The 20,059-nt window shown below is 47.3% G+C and overlaps 1 protein-coding gene across 6 annotated transcripts in view; it reads right to left on the reverse strand.

The window, feature by feature from the left end:
* Positions 1 to 146: 146 nt before the first annotated feature.
* The window catches only part of SEC14L5 (SEC14 like lipid binding 5), a 48,959-nt gene continuing 29,046 nt past the window's right edge, over positions 147 to 20,059 (reverse strand). For 5 of the 6 annotated variants that reach the window (XM_072119807.1, XM_072119806.1, XM_072119805.1 and 2 more), the window contains 14 exons: positions 9,205 to 9,354; positions 8,800 to 8,931; positions 7,299 to 7,427; positions 6,292 to 6,508; positions 5,306 to 5,418; positions 5,033 to 5,222; positions 4,833 to 4,921; positions 4,641 to 4,711; positions 3,663 to 3,834; positions 3,446 to 3,580; positions 3,133 to 3,270; positions 2,151 to 2,399; positions 1,826 to 1,998; positions 147 to 719 (listed from right to left, as the gene is read on the reverse strand). In XM_072119807.1, coding sequence (XP_071975908.1) covers positions 617 to 719; positions 1,826 to 1,998; positions 2,151 to 2,399; positions 3,133 to 3,270; positions 3,446 to 3,580; positions 3,663 to 3,834; positions 4,641 to 4,711; positions 4,833 to 4,921; positions 5,033 to 5,222; positions 5,306 to 5,418; positions 6,292 to 6,508; positions 7,299 to 7,427; positions 8,800 to 8,931; positions 9,205 to 9,354 — 2,061 coding nt within the window. In that variant the 3' untranslated portion in view covers positions 147 to 616. The remainder of the gene's footprint in view (positions 720 to 1,825; positions 1,999 to 2,150; positions 2,400 to 3,132; positions 3,271 to 3,445; positions 3,581 to 3,662; positions 3,835 to 4,640; positions 4,712 to 4,832; positions 4,922 to 5,032; positions 5,223 to 5,305; positions 5,419 to 6,291; positions 6,509 to 7,298; positions 7,428 to 8,799; positions 8,932 to 9,204; positions 9,355 to 20,059) is intronic. The other variant, XM_072119808.1, reaches the window with a different exon arrangement.

A 20,059-nucleotide genomic window follows, 5' to 3' on the forward strand; every position in this document is an offset into this window, starting at 1 on the left:
ATACACGGACTTAGAGCTAGAGAAGAAGTCTTTGTGTCTACACTATCTCTGACAAATGTAGATAAACTAAAATTTATTGAAGCCAGAGCCCGAGACAGGAAGTGTTGTCAGTGGGACACTCGCTGCATAGAAGACGGGAGACGAGGTGAACAATCTAGAATTTATTTCATTATGAAACATAGGCCTGAGCTCAGTCACAAAAATCCTCTGCAAATAAGTTAACAAGTCATTAAAGGCAAACGTGATGAAAAGTGCTGGTAGTGTCGGGGGGCCGGGACCCCCGTCCTTCGGTCACCCTACACATGATAGCCCTGTAGTAACGTCACTTCCCGAGGTTCTCAGGGTCCACCTGGTGGTGGCACCTGCTATAGCTGCACATGGGTAAGTAGGTCCCTGTAGATTTGGTTTCAGATGAACCGAACAATTATGACCCCTGGGGCCTCATGTCTGTGAATACTCAATCTTCTTGACCTACAGGCCTCCGCAGGCCCCGCCAGGTCCGGGAGCAGGCACATTCCAGGGCGGAGGACCCTGCAGTGTCTCCATTAGTAAAAAGGCCAAGGAAAGCATAAGGTCCAAATGCTAAGGAGAGGAGGGTTTCCTCCACCCCCCAATGTTATCTGGAGATCAGAGAGCTGCTGTGAGACTTGTTTGAAGAGCTGGTGACCCCGCTGAGCTGGGAGAAGCCGCTGCAAGACTCCAGGCTGGACATGGAGCCCCTGAAAAATAACACAAGAATAACACAACAATGACTGCCACATCTAAAGCTCAGTGTGTTACAGACAACTTTTATGTAGAGTTCTAGTTTAAATGGGTTGCACCGGATCAGAGAAACATGGCTTCATCAGTAAATAGCCTGATATGTAGGTGTAGTTGGTATTACAGCTAAGAAACTTCAGCATAAGAAGGAAACACCCACTGAGCTCTGAATATGTGGCTCCACAAGCAAGGAACACCCTATGAGCTCTGAACCTGTGGCTCCACAAGCAAGGAGCACCCACTGAGCTCTGAAACTGTAGAGCCTCATGAAATAAACCTAAGAAACTGCTGCATAAGCAGGAAACACCCACTGAGTCCTGAACCTGTAGATGAAAAGGCAAGGAACAACCACTGAGCTTGCACCACCCCAAAAATGGCATGCCCTAAAGACTCTGAATTTGCAGCTCCACAGGTAGGAAATACCCACCGAGCTCTGAACATGCAGTGGACACCCACTGTGGTCTTTACCTGTAGACCCACAAAGCTCTGAACTTGCAGCTCCACCAGCAGGGAACACCGGCTGAGCTCTGAACCTTTGGCTCCTCTAGCAAGAGACACCTACTGTGCTCTTAACCTGTAGATCCACAAAAAGGAACAACCACTGCGCTCTGAAGCTGCAGCTCCACAAACAGGGAACACCCACTGAGCTCTGAACCTGTGACTCCTCTAGCAGGGGACATGTACTGAGCTCTTAACCTGCAGCTCCACGGCCAGGGAACATTCACTGAACTCCGAACCTGTGGCTCCTCTAGCAAGGGACACCCAATGATCTCTTAACTTGCGGCTCCACAAGCAGGAAAAGCTACCTAAACTGAAAAACCTGTAGATCTCCAAACAGAAAGTGCCTGTTACATTGGGTAGATTGCTACATCTAGGGGCAGCTTGTATCCAGAGTTCTTCTTTAAAGACATTTCAGCAGATTACATAAAAATGACCGGTCCCATTGACACACAGCATCACCAATAGGTCATGTTTGGTATTGCAGCTTAGATGCATAAAAGCTAATAGGCTGTAGTACCACTCACTCCCTACTGTCAGGAGTGGCGCTGTTATGAGCTTTAATTACCTGAAGTCCTCTGATGCCAGAACCTCGAAGTAATACAGGACCTTACACTTGTGACTGGACCCCTGCAGCGAGGCCAGGACGTCGTCCACCCGGGCCAGGCTGGAGCCCGACGCAGGACTGTGCATCTTCCATTGGAGGATGTAGAATCCAGGCCAGCGAGTCACATGGGACCCCTAAGGAGACAAGGAGGAGTCTGGGTAATTTCCTGCACAACATGGTCCAGGATGGGAGTTGTAGTCAGCACATTAGTGACATCTAGTGGTCATATGTGATAATGCAGCCAATATACTACAACCCCCATCTGAGGAGCATGAGGATGACCCACCTGGATGCTCTCGCCCTCCCGGCACACCAGGGGCGACTCCACCCTCCTGTAGTCCACCCCCAGGACCCAGTTCTTGTCCATCAGCTGCACGTTGTTGCCGGAGGTAGCGCCGGTCGCCCCGGACGCGGGTTCCTTCTGCCCGACCTCTGGCGCCCGCTTAGAATGGAAGAGGCTGAAGACGACATCTCCACGGAGGACATCAAAGTCCCAGGTGATGACCGACTCCACCTCCACGATCTCAGCTGTGATCTGCAAGGAACCGGGAGACGTGTGGTCAGGGGTGTCTCACTACACGGGGAATGTAAAGCGGCACCATGCCGGGGCGCTGTATGGCGGCACCATGCCGGGGCGCTGTATGGCGGCACCATGCCGGGGCGCTGTATGGCGGCACCATGCCGGGGGGCTGTATGGCGGCACCATGCCGGGGGGCTGTATCGTATGTGTGCTCAGTATTAAAGACACCTTATAGCTGTGTTACATTATGTGAGGTCTACATAACAGTTGCTAAATAGCAGTATTATGTGTGCGCTCTATATGACGGTATTATGTGTGCGCTCTATATGACGGAATTATGTGTGCGCTCTATATGACGGAATTATGTGTGCGCTCTATATGACGGTATTATGTGTGCGCTCTATATGACGGTATTATGTGTGCGCTCTATATGACGGTATTATGTGTGCGCTCTATATGACGATATTATGTGTGCGCTCTATATGACGGTATTATGTGTGCGCTCTATATGACGGTATTATGTGTGCGCTCTATATGACGGTATTATGTGTGCACTATATATGCACAGGCGGCTTAATTCTGCTATACAGCCATACACTAGGGTCACTGTATGTGTGAGTTACATTACGTGGGTCGCCATGTAGCAGTATTATATGGGTGTATAGTGTGTGCTCCATACATGACCCTGCAGTACATGGCAGTTTTAGGTGGACACTGTTTGGCGGTATTATCTCTGCTCTCCTCTTACTTCATGTGGGGCCCCCTTGTAGATGAAGGCAGAGTGGTAGAGGGTCTCGGTCCACAGTCGGATGTGATCCGATGTCTCCGCTTCGTCGTCTGATTGGTAGAGGGATTTGGGGACCAGGCCGCCCTCCGGGATATTACACTGTAACACACGACAGAGCCAGATCTTACACAGACGACCCACAGGGAAACGGGGCCACAGAACCAATAAGAACCACAGAACCTGTAGCGGACCTGGGGCTGCAGTGTAAAGCATGGGGGAGGGGGGACAAGCTTTTCACACTGCAACTGACCAGGTACAAACTCCGCCCTCTTACCATACAGTCTCCGCCCAGAAAATCGGGGATGATCTCCTTGTCCAGGTAATCGCAGACGCCGCCAGGACCCTGGTAGTTGTTGCCGCTATAGATCAGGAACTTGCGGCGCGAGTTCTCATTGATGAATGGACTGACCTGGAAGAGAGGGTCCGGTGAGGAGGGGGGCCCCGGCCTGCGGGGGGCGCTATATATAACTATAGTCTATGGTATATCTCACCAGTGTCCACAGGACAGGGAAGACTCGGGGGGCCCGGACTATCAGCAGCCGCCCCAAAGTCTCCGGGTAATTGGCCTCCACCACCTCAATTATCCGCAGCAAGGCCTTCACCCCCGGCCGCCACAGGTGCCGCATGTTTAACCCTTCCAGGTCCACGAGGCAGGTCCAAGACCTGGGAAGACGGATCATTATACAGCAGATACATAATTTAATGAGATAAAAGTAATGAATGGATGTAGTAGAGCTGTGTGTGCAAGTGAATGGATGTAGTAGAGCTGTGTGTAAGTGAATGGATGTAGCATAGCAATGTGTGTAAGTGAATGGATGTAGCAGAGCTTTGTGAAGGTGAATGGATGTAGCAGAGCTGTGTGTAAGTGAATGGATGTAGCAAAGTTGTGTTTGTAAGTGAATGGATGTAGCATAGTTATGTGTGTATGTGAATGGATGTAGCAGAGCTGTGTGTATGTGAATGGATGTAGCAAAGTTGTGTTTGAAAGTGAATGGATGTAGCATAGTTATGTGTGTATGTGAATGGATGTAGCAGAGCTGTGTGTAAGTGAATGGATGTAGCAGAGCTGTGTGTAAGTGAATGGATGTAGCAGAGCTGTGTGTAAGTGAATGGATGTAGCAGAGCTGTGTGTAAGTGAATGGATGTAGCAGAGCTGTGTGTAAGTGAATGGATGTAGCAGAGCTGTGTGTAAGTGAATGGATGTAGCAGAGCTGTGTGTAAGTAAATGGATGTAGCAGAGCTGTGTGTAAGTAAATGTATTCAGTAGAGCTGTGTGTAAGTGAATGGATGTAGCAGAGCTGTGTGTGTCAAATATATATTTTCAATTATTTTGATTACCAAAACTGAGGTGTGTCTTATAATAATATTATTTTGGACTATGGTACCTAACATCATATAAAATTATATAACAAAATATGATATAATAAAAAGTAGTATAACATAAAACACTACCCTGCCGTCTTACCTACCTGATTGGTTGGCCAAAAAGGTGAGTGTTCTCGTCGCAGCGTCTCTGCCCCTCCTCATTGATGGACAGGACCTGTAAAATACCGAATGGGACCAGAATTATGTAAATTTGCCCTAATCCAAGTGCATTTTTCTAGTGTAAAGTACTTATAGGATGTGTGGAGTTATAGTCTATATATACTATATACACTCACGTGGCGCAGGATGGCCTCCTCCCCCACCGCCTTCAGCAGCCCCTTGGTGTCTATCTGTCCCAGGCGCAGGATATACAGCGGACGCCCATCTGTAACAGAATAGAGTCATATTTTCTGTCACTTGCAGTACCACTTCTCACCACCGCTAGAGTCTATATAGAACAGTACAACAGCGCCCCCACCAGTGATGTGGGACTGACCTCTGTCGTGGTAGTGCCACCCCCCGGCGTAGTACTCCTCCAGTATCGGGGGCGGGCGCCAGGTCTGCAGGATGTAGTCCACCTGGTACTGCTTGCGCCAGGACAGGGACTGGCAGAGCATCTCTCGGGCTTTCTCCAGGTTGAAGTCTCGGGCACGGAGGAAACGCAGGATGTGGTCGTCTTTAGGGATCTGCACATGAGGACGGGATATTTAGACGGTAACAGGAGGGGGTGTGGTCAGAGGATGGTGACGCCCCCCCGCTGACCCTTCACCTTGCCCTTGTGGGTCTCCTGCAGCCATTGTCGCAGGTGGATGAGGGCGCTCTCCTGCAGGGGGGTGAGGTGTCCCAGATAGCGCTCAATGTACTCCGCCTCCAACTTATCTCCTGGGGGAAGAAGAGAATGATGGGCGGGGCCATCAGGAGTGACATCATCATCATCCGTGCTACCAGGAGTGACATCATCATCCGTGCTACCAGGAGTGACATCATCATCCGTGCTACCAGGAGTGACATCATCATCCGTGCTACCAGGAGTGACATCATCATCCGTGCTACCAGGAGTGACATCATCATCCGTGCTACCAGGAGTGACATCATCATCCGTGCTACCAGGAGTGACATCATCATCCGTGCTACCAGGAGTGACATCATCATCCGTGGTACCAGGAGTGACATCATCATCCGTGGTACCAGGAGTGACATCATCATCCGTGGTACCAGGAGTGACATCATCATCCGTGGTACCAGGAGTGACATCATCATCCGTGGTACCAGGAGTGACATCATCATCCGTGGTACCAGGAGTGACATCATCATCCGTGGTACCAGGAGTGACATCATCATCCGTGGTACCAGGAGTGACATCATCATCCGTGGTACCAGGAGTGTCATCATCATCCGTGGTACCAGGAGTGACATCATCATCCGTGGTACCAGGAGTGACATCATCATCCGTGGTACCAGGAGTGACATCATCCGTGATATCTGGAGTGACATCATCCGTGGTACCAGGAGTGACATCATCAGTGATACCAGGAGTGACATCATCAGTGATACCAGGAGTGACATCATCCGTGGTACCAGGAGTGACATCATCCGTGATATCTGGAGTGACATCATCCGTGGTACCAGGAGTGACATCATCAGTGATACCAGGAGTGACATCATCAGTGATACCAGGAGTGACATCATCCGTGATACCTGGAGTGACATCATCCGTGGTACCAGCACATACCCCGTCCCATATCCTGCACTTACCGTCCTGTTCGGCTCCCGGGGCGTCTGCTCGTTGCGGTGTTGGTGCGGATGACGCCTCCAGCTCCGGTTCCCGTCCCTCTATGCTGCACCGGTGCCCACTAGTGGCCGCCCTGGAGACGTGCGGGGGTCCCCCTGTGCCCCCTGGGGTCCATCGCGGGATGTGAGTGATGCCCTGAGATATCAGCTCATTCAGGTAGAACTCAATGACCTCCTTACCCTGTAACCAGCAGAATACAAGACTGAGACCCCCCGATATTCATAGTTACCCCAAATCATCTTACAAGAGGGCGCCCTAATGTCCAACCCCGCCTCTAGGGGAGGGGCATAGATGACCATAGGGGGAGCACAGGTCACACTGGGGGAGCCACACAGTTGACCCTAGCTGGGAGGGTGGGGGCACTAATAACCCTATTGGGGGGGGGCACAGATGACCCCAGTGGGGGGGGGGGGAGGGGCACAGATGACCCCAGTGGGGGGGGGGCACAGATGACCCCAGTGGGGGGGGGGCACAGATGACCCCAGTGGGGAGGGGGGCACCGATGACCCAGTGGGGGGGGGGGCACAGATGACCCCAGTGGGGGGGGGGCACAGATGACCCAGTGTGGGGGGGGGCACAGATGACCCCAGTGGGGGGGGGGGCACAGATGACCCCAGTGGGGGGGGGCACAGATGACCCCAGTGGGGGGGGGGCACAGATGACCCCAGTGGGGGGGGGGCACAGATGACCCCAGTGGGGGGGGGGGCACAGATGACCCCAGTGGGGGGGGGGGGCACAGATGACCCAGTGGGGGGAGGGAACAGATGACCCAGTGGGGGGGGGGGCACAGATGACCCAGTGGGGGGGGGGGCACAGATGACCCAGTGGGGGGGGGCACAGATGACCCAGTGTGGGGGGGGGGGCACAGATGACCCCAGTGGGGGGGGGCACAGATGACCCAGTGGGGGGGGGGGCACAGATGACCCAGTGGGGGGGGGGGGCACAGATGACCCAGTGGGGGGGCACTCACCCTCTTGATGTTGGCAGTGTACTGCTTCATTGCGATCTTCTCCACCGTGCTCTCAAAACCAAAGAAAGATTTGATGTCCAGTGAAGCCGACTGCTCGAAGCAGGTCCAGTCCTCATTGTCAGGATGGACCTAGAACCACAGGACAAGCTCTAGAACCGCTGCACAGCCCCACCCTGTCTACATGTCCAGTACACCTATAGGGGGGCACAATAAGGGGGTGCCTAGATTCTTGGGGAGGCCACAGTGTCCCCCTCATCTGTCTCCCTCATGTCCTGCTGGTATTCATCATGGTCCTGCCAGCAGGGGGCGCTCTGGAGCTTTATGTCCTGGCAGACGGACCTCCACAGAACAGGAATCTGCTCAGGGATTGTAAGACCACAGGGTGTAGTAAACATTCTGGCCACCGGGGGGCGCTCCTGTCCTGTCTGTGAAAATCTTACAGAAAATCCTAAAACCTCCCCAGTAATAAGGTCCTTGAGTCGTCCTTTTCTGTCAAATGGTAAAAAGGAGAAATTCTAAGCCTCGTTTTACCCAAAACAGGGAAACAGGCAGATCAGCCGTCACCCCCATCTGTCAGCTCCTCTGCACACATAATACCGCCATACAGTGCAAGGGGTGAACCCACTGTGTACAGCACCACCACATAGTGCAGAAATAGTACATAATACTCCCAGGTACAATCTATATAATACTGCCATATAGTGCAGAGACTTTGCAGAATATCTCCCTACGCTTTCCACCTTATACCGCCATATAGTGCACAAATGATATATCATAATACATGAAGGGGCTGGAATATTACTTATACTATATAATACATATCTTACAATATACAACTCACATAATACCACTATATTGTGTACAAGTAATATATAATAAACCCTAAAGAGCCTACATTATACCGCCATATAGTTTCCACATAATACCACCATATAGCACAAAATGAATATATAATAGCCTACAAAATTACCGCTGTATAGATGACACACTATATGACCACATGGTGCACATACAATAATCCAATAATTGGCCTTCATTATACCGCCATATAGTGCCCACTATATTATACTGCCATATAGTGCCCACTATATGATACCACCATACAGTGCACTAGTTTTAGTTTGCTCTAGGAGTCCCCTTAGTCACCCCGGACCCTAGGCATCTGCAGATGGTGTCACCCCCATGACTTTTTGTGCGGAGCCTCATCTTTAAGACTTCAGCCTCAAATTCTTTTCTGTTTGAAGACAAGTGAAGACAAGATACAAAATATTCCAAATATGTAAAGCGGCCGATGACTCCTGATGTCTGTATCACAGCTGCGGACCTCCCCCTGGTCCTCCACAGGGTTCCCATTTCATCCTGTAGCTGTATCGGAGCTTGGGAAAGCTGGGTGGTTACCAATCTGGCTTCTCTGGCTGGGTGGTTACCAATCTCAGCTTCTCCGGACTCTTGTGCAGCACAATGATGGAGTGACAGGAGTAAGGGGGGGGGGGGGACTCACGGAGTAGCTGCAGGTCTCGTTGACCAGGACTCGGGTGGAGAAGGTCTCATTCCGGGCCTCGATGAGCAGCGTCCGCTCCTTCCAGTTCAGGGTGTTCTTCTGGATAAAATAGACGTATTCCACCCCTGCGATCTGTAATATAGAGGAGGTGTTACTACAGTTACATATAGAGGGCGCTATGGATTCCTTATATAGAGGGGCACAGTGCGGGGGTCTTTGGCCTCATCTGCACTGACCATGTGAGATCCTCAGTAGAGCGACTCCTACTCGTTCCTTATAGTCCATCAAATTTTATCTCCATTCCCAAGTCCTGGGCGCCTCATGCCGCTACTCCTGTGCCCCTTACCACTAGATCCCTGGGGTGCAGGAGGTCCTACGTTTTGGTGGAGCTCAGTCTGCGTTTACCTTTTTGAGCAGCCGAGGGGCGTCCACGTTGAGCTTGCAGCTGCGCTCCACCACGTGGAGGGACCCGTCCTCGCTCTTGTGCTCATTGATGATGTCGCTGCCGATGAAGACCGGGATGAGCGGGCAGGTAGGGAAGCGCTTCTCGTAGGCCTGCAGGAAGGAGAAGATTGGCCGTCTACATTCACATGACAAAGAAAAACCCCAAAATGTCCCCTATTCACCACTACCTTCCACCTATTTTGGTTATTTACTTGGATAACCTTCCACAAGTCCACGTGCCTAGTCCCCGATTTACACATCCTATGATCCATTATGGCTTTGCAGCCACTGCCTAGCATTGCCCACTATAGGGGTGACCACAAATCACATTCCACACTGAACCAGATGAGAGATGTGGGGACACCATGAGGTCATCATGCCGAAAAGGATGAAAAACTCCTCACGTAAAGATCCCTACGCTACTTCCCTATAATAACAAACTTTCTCCTGTAGCTTCAACACAAGAAATTCCGTGGTAAATGAGGTGACGATGAGAAGAAGCGCCGAGCTGACAGAAGACATCAAGCCCATATCTCATCCGAGCGAGATAATCCCGAGTGCCAACATTCCTGTAGACCTTCTACATCATGGATTCGTTGACGACTAAGTATCTTCTAGGGCAGTGATGGCTAACCTATGGCACTGGTGCCAGAGGTGGCACTCAGAGCCCTTTCTGTGGGCACTCAGGCCATCACCAAAGATGACTCTAGGTATCTTCCTGCAATCCCAGACAGCCCAGGACTTGCTGTGCACAGAGGTATTTTATATATATTAAAGTGACAGCTCTACCTGGGACTATTTTCTGTTTTATTGGTGTCCTCAGGTGCTGGTATCAATGAAAGATGTGACACAGAAGGGAATATAAATCACAAATTAAATTTCTGTGTTGGCACTTTGCGATAAATAAGTGGGTCTTTGTTGTAGTTTGGGCACTCGGCCTCTAAAAGGTTCGCCATCACTGTTCTAGGGGTTCTAGAAAGGGTCAAAGATCCAGGGTATGTTCCGGGAAGAATTTACTTTCCCAAGAGGAGAACAAATGTTAATGATGTCATCGTTCTACCCAACTTTTGATGTCCTACAAAAAGTAGAGAAGACTTTTCATCCCATCAAGGACATCTCCGCATTATACCTTCCATGACTGATGACCTTTCATGACTTCCGTGACTGATACAATGTCAAAGATGAAATAGAGGATTCATTTTTACTTCAAGGTGAGGACTACAACTGGTCATCTCCTCAATGTTCTACCTTCTAGATGACACTTATGATGTAATCTGTAGGAGAAGGAACTTTTCATTTCGAGGTCATCTATGGAGTCCAGAAGAATCTTTTTCTCATGATGAGAAGTCCCCAATGTTCTACCTTCCATGTGACACTTATGGAGAAAAGTTCCTTCTCCCACTGATTCCATCATGAGATGAGGACAATTAGAAGCCATTCCTTGTTCTATTATCCATTTGTGACATTTGATGTCATCTATGGAGTCGAGAAGACGCTTTCCCTCAGAATGAGGACAACTGGTCAACTACTACACAGTCCACCTTCCATGTGATTGTTCCGATATCATAGATGAAGTCGAAAGGAATTTTTTTCCGCCAAGAAGAGGACAGAAATCCATCATCATACAAGATAGAAATGGGTTAAAGAGAAAACATCTGCTGACGCCTGCAGAACATTCCACAAGTGCCGATCCTACAATGGGTCCAGGGAAGGACATTCCTCTGAAGAGTGGAGATAACCTTCTGATAAAGACACAGAGAAGGTCCCTGGACTGCTGCAACTCCACAAACCGATCCGTGATGGCATCTGACGTACATGGCAGAGAAATCACTGGACTAACGTACAGACCCTGGCGCAGGCGGAGCGTCACATGACAGACGACAAAGCAACTTGGGAAAATGTAAAAGTTACCCCATTTTTGTAGTAGTATATCTAAAAAAAATGCTAAAAAGATCAACTCAGAAGACAAGGGCATTTGCTCTAGATAGCTGTGAATGTGTAGAATAATCTCCTGAGGGGCTGGTTCTTTACAGTAAGAGCTGTGAATGTGTAGAATAGTCTCCTCAGGGGCTGGTTCTTTAGGGTAACAGCAGTGAATGTGTAGAATAGTCTCCTTAGGGTCTGGCTCTTTAGGGTAATAGCAGTGAATGTGTAGAATAGTCTCCTCAGGGGCTGGTTCTTTAGGGTAGTAGCAGTGGATGTGTAGAATAGGCTCGTCAGGGGCTGGGCCTTTAGGGTAATAGCAGTGAATGTGTAGAATAATCTCCTCAGGGGCTGGTTCTTTACAGTAATAGCAGTGAATGTGTAGAATAGTCTCCTCAGGGGCTGGCTCTTTAGAGTAATAGCAGTGAATGTATAGAATAGTCTACTCAGGGGCTTGTTCTTTAGGGTAATAGCAGTGAATGTGTAGAATAATCTCCTCATGGGCTGGTTCTTTACAGTAAGAGCTGTGAATGTGTAGAATAGTCTCCTCAGGGGCTGGCTCTTTACAGTAAGAGCTGTGAATGTGTAGAATAGTCTCCTCAGGGGCTGGTTCTTTACGGTAATAGCAGTGAATGTGTAGAATAGTCTCCTCAGGGTCTGGCTCTTTAGGGTAATAGCAGTGAATGTGTAGAATAGTCTCCTCAGGGACTGGTTCTTTAGGGTAATAGCCGTGAATGTGTAGAATAGTCTCCTCAGGGACTGGCTCTTTAGGGTTATAGCAGTGAATGTGTAGAATAGTCTAGTCAGGGGCTGGTTCTTTAGGGTAATAGCAGTGGATGTGTAGAATAGTCTCCTCAGGGGCTGGTTCTTTAGGGTAGTAGCAGTGGATGTGTAGAATAGGCTCGTCAGGGGCTGGGCCTTTAGGGTAATAGCAGTGAATGTGTAGAATAATCTCCTCAGGGGCTGGTTCTTTACAGTAATAGCAGTGAATATGTAAAATAATCTCCTCAGGGGCTGGCTCTTTAGGGTAATAGCAGGAAATGTGAAGAATACTCTCCTCAGGGGCAGGTTCTTTAGGGTAATAGCAGTGAATGTGTAGAATAATCTCCTCAGGGGCTGGCTCTTTAGAGTAATAGCAGTGAATGTGTAGAATAGTCTACTCAGGGGCTTGTTCTTTAGGGTAATAGCAGTGAATGTGTAGAATAATCTCCTCATGGGCTGGTTCTTTACAGTAAGAGCTGTGAATGTGTAGAATAGTCTCCTCAGGGGCTGGATCTTTAGGGTAATAGCAGTGAATGTGTAGAATAGTCTCCTCAGGGTCTGGCTCTTTACGGTAATAATAGCAGTGAATGTGTAGAATAGTCACCTCAGGGTCTGGCTCTTTACGGTAATAGCAGTGAATGTGTAGAATAGTCTCCTCAGGGTCTGGCTCTTTAGGGTAATAGCAGCAAATGTGTAGAATAGTCTCCTCAGGAGCTGGTTCTTTAGGGTAATAGCCGTGAATGTGTAGAATAGTCTCCTCAGGGACTGGTTCTTTAGGGTAATAGCCGTGAATGTGTAGAATAGTCTCCTCAGGGACTCGCTCTTTAGGGTTATAGCAGTGAATGTGTAGAATAGTCTAGTCAGGGGCTGGTTCTTTAGGGTAATAGCAGTGGATGTGTAGAATAATCTCCTCAGGGGCTGGCTCTTCAGGGTAATAGCAGTGAATGTGTAGAATAGTCTCCTCAGGGTCTGGTTCTTTACGGTAATAGCAGTGAATGTGTAGAATAGTCTCCTCAGGGGCTGGTTCTTTACGGTAATAGCAGTGAATGTGTAGAATAGTCTCCCCAGGGGCTGGTTCTTTACGGTAATAGCACTGAATGTGTAGAATAGTCTCCTCAGGGTCTGGCTCTTTAGGGTAATAGCAGCAAATGTGTAGAATAGTCTCCTCAGGAGCTAGTTCTTTAGGGTAATAGCCGTGAATGTGTAGAATAGTCTCCTCAGGGACTGGCTCTTTAGGGTTATAGCAGTGAATGTGTATAATAGTCTAGTCAGGGGCTGGCTCTTTAGGGTAATAGCAGTGAATGTGTAGAATAGTCTCCTCAGGGTCTGGTTCTTTACGGTAATAGCAGTGAATGTGTAGAATAGTCTCCTCAGGGGCTGGTTCTTTACGGTAATAGCAGTGAATGTGTAGAATAGTCTCCTCAGGGGCTGGTTCTTTACGGTAATAGCACTGAATGTGTAGAATAGTCTCCTCAGGGACTGGCTCTTTAGGGTAATAGCAGCAAATGTGTAGAATAGTCTCCTCAGGAGCTGGTTCTTTAGGGTAATAGCCGTGAATGTGTAGAATAATCTCCTCAGGGGTGGTTCTTTAGGGTAATAGCAGTGGATGTGTAAAATAATCTCCTCAGGGGCTGGCTCTTTAGGGTAATAGCAGTGAATGTGTAGAATAGACTCCTCATGGGTGGTTCTTTAGGGTAATAGCAGTGAATGTGTAGAATAGACTCCTCAGGGGTGGTTCTTTAGGGTAATAGCAGTGAATGTGTAGAATAGACTCCTCAGGGGTGGTTCTTTAGGGTAATAGCAGTGAATGTGTAGAATAGTCTTCTCAGGGGCTGGTTCTTTAGGGTAATAGCAGTGAATGTGTAGAATAGTCTCCTCAGGGGTGGTTCTTTAGGGTAATAGCAGTGAATGTGTAGAATAGTCTCCTCAGGGGCTGGTTCTTTAGGGTAATAGCAGTGAATGTGTAGAAAAGTCACCTCAGGGGCTGGTTCTTTAGGGTAATAGCAGTGAAAGTGTAGAATAGTCTCCTCAGGGGCTGGTTCTCTACAGTAAGAGCTGTGAATGTGTAGAATAGTCACTTAAAGGATTGGATTACATAGCCATACATTTGTGCAGTGGTATGAGGTCTGTATAATGAGAACAGATGTTTGGTAGTAATGTGGGGCCTATAGTAGGGAGAGGATAGTGCGAGAATAGTATGTGAGTATTAGGTAGTCTGTATTAGGAGAATGGGAGTATGTAAAGATCTATGGTAGGAGAGGATTTGTAGGTCCATCTCATGTCCCTATTACCCCCACACATACTTCTCTCTGCCCACGACACGGTTAAGCAGATCTATGTAATCCAATTTACAGGCGCTAAAAATACAGTCTGTGCACAGGGCTAAGGTTATGACTTTCCCTTCATAGACGAGCCCAGGATGGCGGTATTATGGCCACATACTGGCTACACGGCTTGTATATAGGAGAGTGTGGATTATAGAAGAAAATTCACATACCACATATATACATATTGTACATGCAGCGGTGATATGTTGTGTTCTTCTGGATGTATAATGTGCGGCACATCTTATCTCACAGTGCCAGGGCTTTCCTGCTCACTGGACCTGTCACCAGGACTAACTATTATTAGTACAGAATAAAACTATATAATACATCATGTGTCACCCACTGCACTATACTATGCAGGATATATCTGACAGCAAAGCACAACCACCCGCCATATATAACAGAGAATTACATATATATAGTAGTTATATTCCTGTACATAGGGGGCAGTATTATAGCAGTTATATTCCTGTACATAGAGGGCAGTATTATAGCAGTTATATTCCTGTACATAGGGGGCAGTATTATAGCAGTTATATTCCTGTACATAGGGGGCAGTATTATAGCAGTTATAGCAGTATTATAGTAGTTATATTCCTGTACATAGGGGGCGGTATTATAGTAGTTATATTCCTGTACATAGGGGGCGGTATTACAGTAGTTCTATTCTTGTACATAGGGGGCGGTATTACAGTAGTTCTATTCTTGTACATAGGGGGCAGTATTATAGCAGTTATATTCCTGTACATAGGGGGCAGTATTATAGCAGTTATATTCCTGTACATAGGGGGCAGTATTATAGTAGTTATATTCCTGTACATAGGGGGCGGTATTATAGTAGTTATATTCCTGTGCATAGGGGGCGGTATTACAGTAGTTCTATTCTTGTACATAGGGGGCGGTATTACAGTAGTTCTATTCTTGTACATAGGGGGCGGTATTACAGTAGTTCTATTCTTGTACATAGGGGGCGGTATTACAGTAGTTCTATTCTTGTACATAGGGGGCGGTATTACAGTAGTTCTATTCTTGTACATAGGGGGCGGTATTACAGTAGTTCTATTCTTGTACATAGGGGGCGGTATTACAGTAGTTCTATTCTTGTACATAGGGGGCGGTATTACAGTAGTTCTATTCTTGTACATAGGGGGCGGTATTACAGTAGTTCTATTCTTGTACATAGGGGGCGGTATTACAGTAGTTCTATTCTTGTACATAGGGGGCAGTATTATAGTAGTTCTATTCTTGTACATAGGGGGCAGTATTATAGTAGTTCTATTCTTGTACATAGGGGGCAGTATTATAATAGTTATATTCTTGTACATATGGGCAGTATTATAGTAGTTATATTCCTGTACATAGGGGGCAGTATTATAGTAGTTATATTCTTGTACATAGGGGGCAGTATTATAGTAGTTATATTCTTGTACATAGGGGGCAGTGTTATAGTGGTTATATTCTTGTACATAGAGGGCAGTATTATAGTGGTTATATTCTTGTACATAGGGGGCAGTATTATAGTAGTTATATTCTTGTACATAGAGGGCAGTATTATAGTAGTTATATTCCTGTACATAGGGGGCAGTAATATAGTAGTTATATTCTTGTACATAGGGGGCAGTATTATAGTAGTTATATTCCTGTACATAGGGGGCAGTAATATAGTAGTTATATTCCTGTACATAGGGGGCAGTAATATAGTAGTTATATTCTTGTACATAGGGGGCAGTATTATAGTAGTTATATTCTTGTACATAGGGGGTAGTATTATAGTAGTTATATTCCTGTACATAGGGGGCAGTATTATAGTAGTTATATTCTTGTACATAGGGGGTGATATTTTATCATTGGCATTTTCTGGTCTTTCCGTCTGGATTTTCCCTGTATTACTGGTGTTAGGAGTAGGAGAAGAATATTCTGTCTCTCCCCTCTATTACTCAGTGTCATCTGTTGTGTAGAACTTCTCAGTAGAAAATCAGATTCAGGGAGGAAACAACTTGTCTGAACACATTGGAATCCACAATTCCGGCTCATCTGCCTCAGTCAGTCCAGTCCGGTTCTCTCAGCCGATTACTGTTCAGCAGAAGTGACTGCACCAGACGCCAATTTATTACATAAGGAGAAGGAGCGGTAGTACAGGACAGACAGGATCCCTCAGATATCATTGGAAACACAGAATTTCAGGAATTGCTAAATTATTTAAGGGGTTGTAAAAGAAAAAATGTCATCTTAAAATGTCCCATACACAACTCTGTGCCCATATTGAATGATGCAGCTCTCCCCTCCCCTCTCACAGGAGGAAATCCCAGCAATCTCACAGTGGTTATTCTATTCTCTTCCCATGTGCCATAACTTTTTTTTTTTAGTTGTTTACAACTAATGGTAAAAGCCATAGCAGTGGTGAATGAAATATTCTTACTATCAGACGTGAGATCCGGTCCTCCGCCGCAGGAAGGAGCTCATTCTCACCGGATTGAAAAACAATTAGGCCGCATTCCACTCCTCTATTTGCATTCGTGCCTTAGGTGCTTACTGAGGAACTGGTGATCCTTTCTCCTCCAGGGTCCCGTGTTCTAATCCCAGAGTCTGATAATCCAGAGATTCCAGACAATTAGGAAGCTATCAACATATTATATACGTAATTGTCTTGTATCCTTAGGACATTCCCAGGAGCAGCCATAGGGGACCTCACTATGATGTTTTGGGATTACATGTGCTGGATTATCAGGATTGCATGGATTAGAGGATTGCTTCAGGTTTTGCATGGGTTTGCATATGGGACAATCCATTCTCTACATATGTTGGGTCTGTGTCAGCCATAGGCCGTCACGTCTACTGGTTACTCTTACATTAGACTTGGTGACCTTGAAGTGTGGAGCTCTAGGAGGGGGAAGGGGCTCCTGCAGGAATTTAGCCTGGGTGCATGCACAGCACATAGTATAGAGCAGCTAACAAACCCTCTGCAGGCCAGACCAGAACCGGGCAGTTCTGTGGATGGAGGTCAGGAGATAAGAGGTGACTGTGACCCTCACTGACTCACATAACCTGCAGGGCCAGCTTTGTACCTACCCTCATAACCTCCATGTCCAGGAGACAAACCTGCCAGAGGCCTACACATCACAGCCATCATCCTAGTGGTAACCTGAGGACACCATCAGTGGTAGCACCCAGGAGAGGAGGGCTTGTGTACGAGTCACAATGGAGGTCCGTATTTAGTAAGAGGGTCTGGGGTCTATATCTGTAGTCAGTTATTCATTATGTTTAGTTTTTTACGCAAGTTATTTTTAGGTGCCAGGTCAGATGTCTATATCTGTTTAGGGGGTCCGGTTTGTGGTTCATATTCGATCAGGAGGTTTGGTCTGGGGTCTGCATTTACTTAAGGTTCTGGGGTCCAAATGAGATCAGAGCGCCTGCATTCCTTTAAGAGCTGTGATCTACAATTTGTATCAAGTGGGATTAGTCTAGCGGGTTTGTTTGGGGTCTGAAGGGGTCTCTTGTCCTATTTAGTTTGTGGTCTGGGGTCTGTATAAAACTGAAGGTATAGACCCCCAGACAGTGAATATATTTTGAGTTGTGTCTGGGTATTCACTTATAAGTCTGGGGTCTTATTTAGATCATGGGGGCTGGTGACTTATTGTTAGGGGTCTGTAGTCATTTATGAATTCTGGGTTTATATTCGAGTGGGATTGAGTTGGTTTGGTTTGAACAGTCGGTATTTAAAAGGTCTGGTCTGGGGTCTATATTCACCTAAGCATGCTGTCTGGGGTCTATACTTGACTAGGGGGGCTGGCCTGTTTACTTAGTAGGTCTGGGGTGTGTACTTGATTAGGGAGTCTGGCCTGTTTACTAAGGTCTGCGGTCCATAATTAGTTAGTGGGTCTATCCTGTTTACTTAGTAGGTCTGGGGTCTATACTTGATTAGGGAGTCTGGCCTATTTACTTATTTCTGGAGTCTATACTTTATTAGTGGGTCTCTCCTGTTAGTAGGTCTGGGGTCTATATTTGAATATGGGGTCTAGCCCGTTTACTTAGTAGGTCTGGGGTCTACAATTGATAAGGGAACCTACCCATTTACTGGGTAGGTCTGGGGTCTATATTCATTCTTTGATTAAAGCTTTGATGAAAGGGGCCATATACATTTGGTGTGACATGCAATCCCCTTGATGTCTCTTTTCCCCAAATATAACATCGCAGCCAAATCCCCCCCTCCTTCGGAGAGGCACCCGGGATCTTCCTATGACAGGACATACTCCTCGTGCCGCGGTTATCACTATATGACACAGCAAAAATAAGGCAACAGTAGACAAGAGACGTGCGTGCCGGCAGGATGTGCTGCTTTCCCTAAGCCCCGGATACCTGATCTGTGACCGTGTACAGTATTTGTGTATCCACCACAAGGAGCATTGCTCTCTTGGTGGGAAGGGTTAATACTAGAGATGAGCGAACATGCTCGTCCGAGCTTGATGCTCGGTCGAGCATTAGCGTACTCGAAACTGCTCGTTGCTCGGACGAATACTTCGCCCGCTCGAGAAAATGGCAGCTCCCGCCGTTTTGCTTTTTGGCGGCCAGAAACAGAGCCAATCACAAGCCAGGAGACTCTGCACTCCACCCAGCATGACGTGGTACCCTTACACGTCGATAGCAGTGGTTGGCTGGCCAGATCAGGTGACCCTGGGATAGACTAGCCGCTGGCCGCGCTGCTCGGATCATTCTGTGTCTGGATGCCGCTAGGGAGAGAGCTGCTGCTGGTCAGGGAAAGCGTTAGGGTGTTCTATTAGCTTACTGTTAGGCAGGAGTGATTCTCAAAGAACCCAACAGCCCTTCTTAGGGCTACAATAACGTTATACTTTTTTTTTTTTATTTGCATCTAGTACCATATTGTGAGGAATTTGCAGGGGGACTTGCTACCGTTGTGTTTAGCTCTTAGTGACGCACATATCCACCTCAAACACCAAAGTGGGAAAATTTAGTAGGGGTTTGATTTCAATTAGGCACAGTCTGCCATTTACTTTTTATTTTACGTTTATTTTTTTAATAACTCAGCGTCATCTCATCTGGCATAGTAGTGTGCTTTCATACTTGGCTAGAAAATAGCCATAGGAGAATCCAAACGGCTTACTTACGCCTACAGTAGCGTTCTATATATTTGATTTCTGGTTGATCTGCTGGTGGCTGTACTTGCTGCAGTGCATCTACTAGCCAATTGTGAGCAATTTGTAGTGAGACTTGCGACCGCTGTGTTTTGCGCTTAGTGACGCACATATCCATTGCAAAGACCGAAGTGGGAAAATTTAGTAGGGGTTGGATTTCAATTAGGCACAGTCTGCCATTTTTCCTTTTTTATTTTACGTTTATTTTGTTTCATAACTCTGCGTCATCTCATCTGGCATAGTAGTGTGCTTTCATACTTGGCTAGAAAATAGCCATAGCAATAGGATAGCATCGTTTGGTTTTAAAAACTCAAAAACACAAAAAAAAACAAAAAACACAAAAAAAAGTTTAAAAAAAATTAAAGTTATAACTCTCATTTTAAAAATGTTTAACCCGAGGGCTAGGGGTAGAGGACGAGGGCGGGGACGTGGGCGTCCAACTACTGCAGGGGTCAGAGGCCGTGGTCCTGGGCGGGGTGAGACACCACCTGCTTATGAGGGAGCAGGGGAACGCCGCAGAGCTACACTCCCTAGGTTCATGTCTGAAGTTACTGGGACTCGTGGTAGAGCACTGTTGAGGCCAGAACAGTGCGAACAGGTGATGTCGTGGATTGCTGACAATGCTTCGAGCAATTTGTCCACCAGTCAGTCTTC

Source organism: Engystomops pustulosus, chromosome 8 (genome assembly GCF_040894005.1).
Source record: "Engystomops pustulosus chromosome 8, aEngPut4.maternal, whole genome shotgun sequence".
NCBI lineage: Eukaryota > Metazoa > Chordata > Amphibia > Anura > Leptodactylidae > Engystomops > Engystomops pustulosus.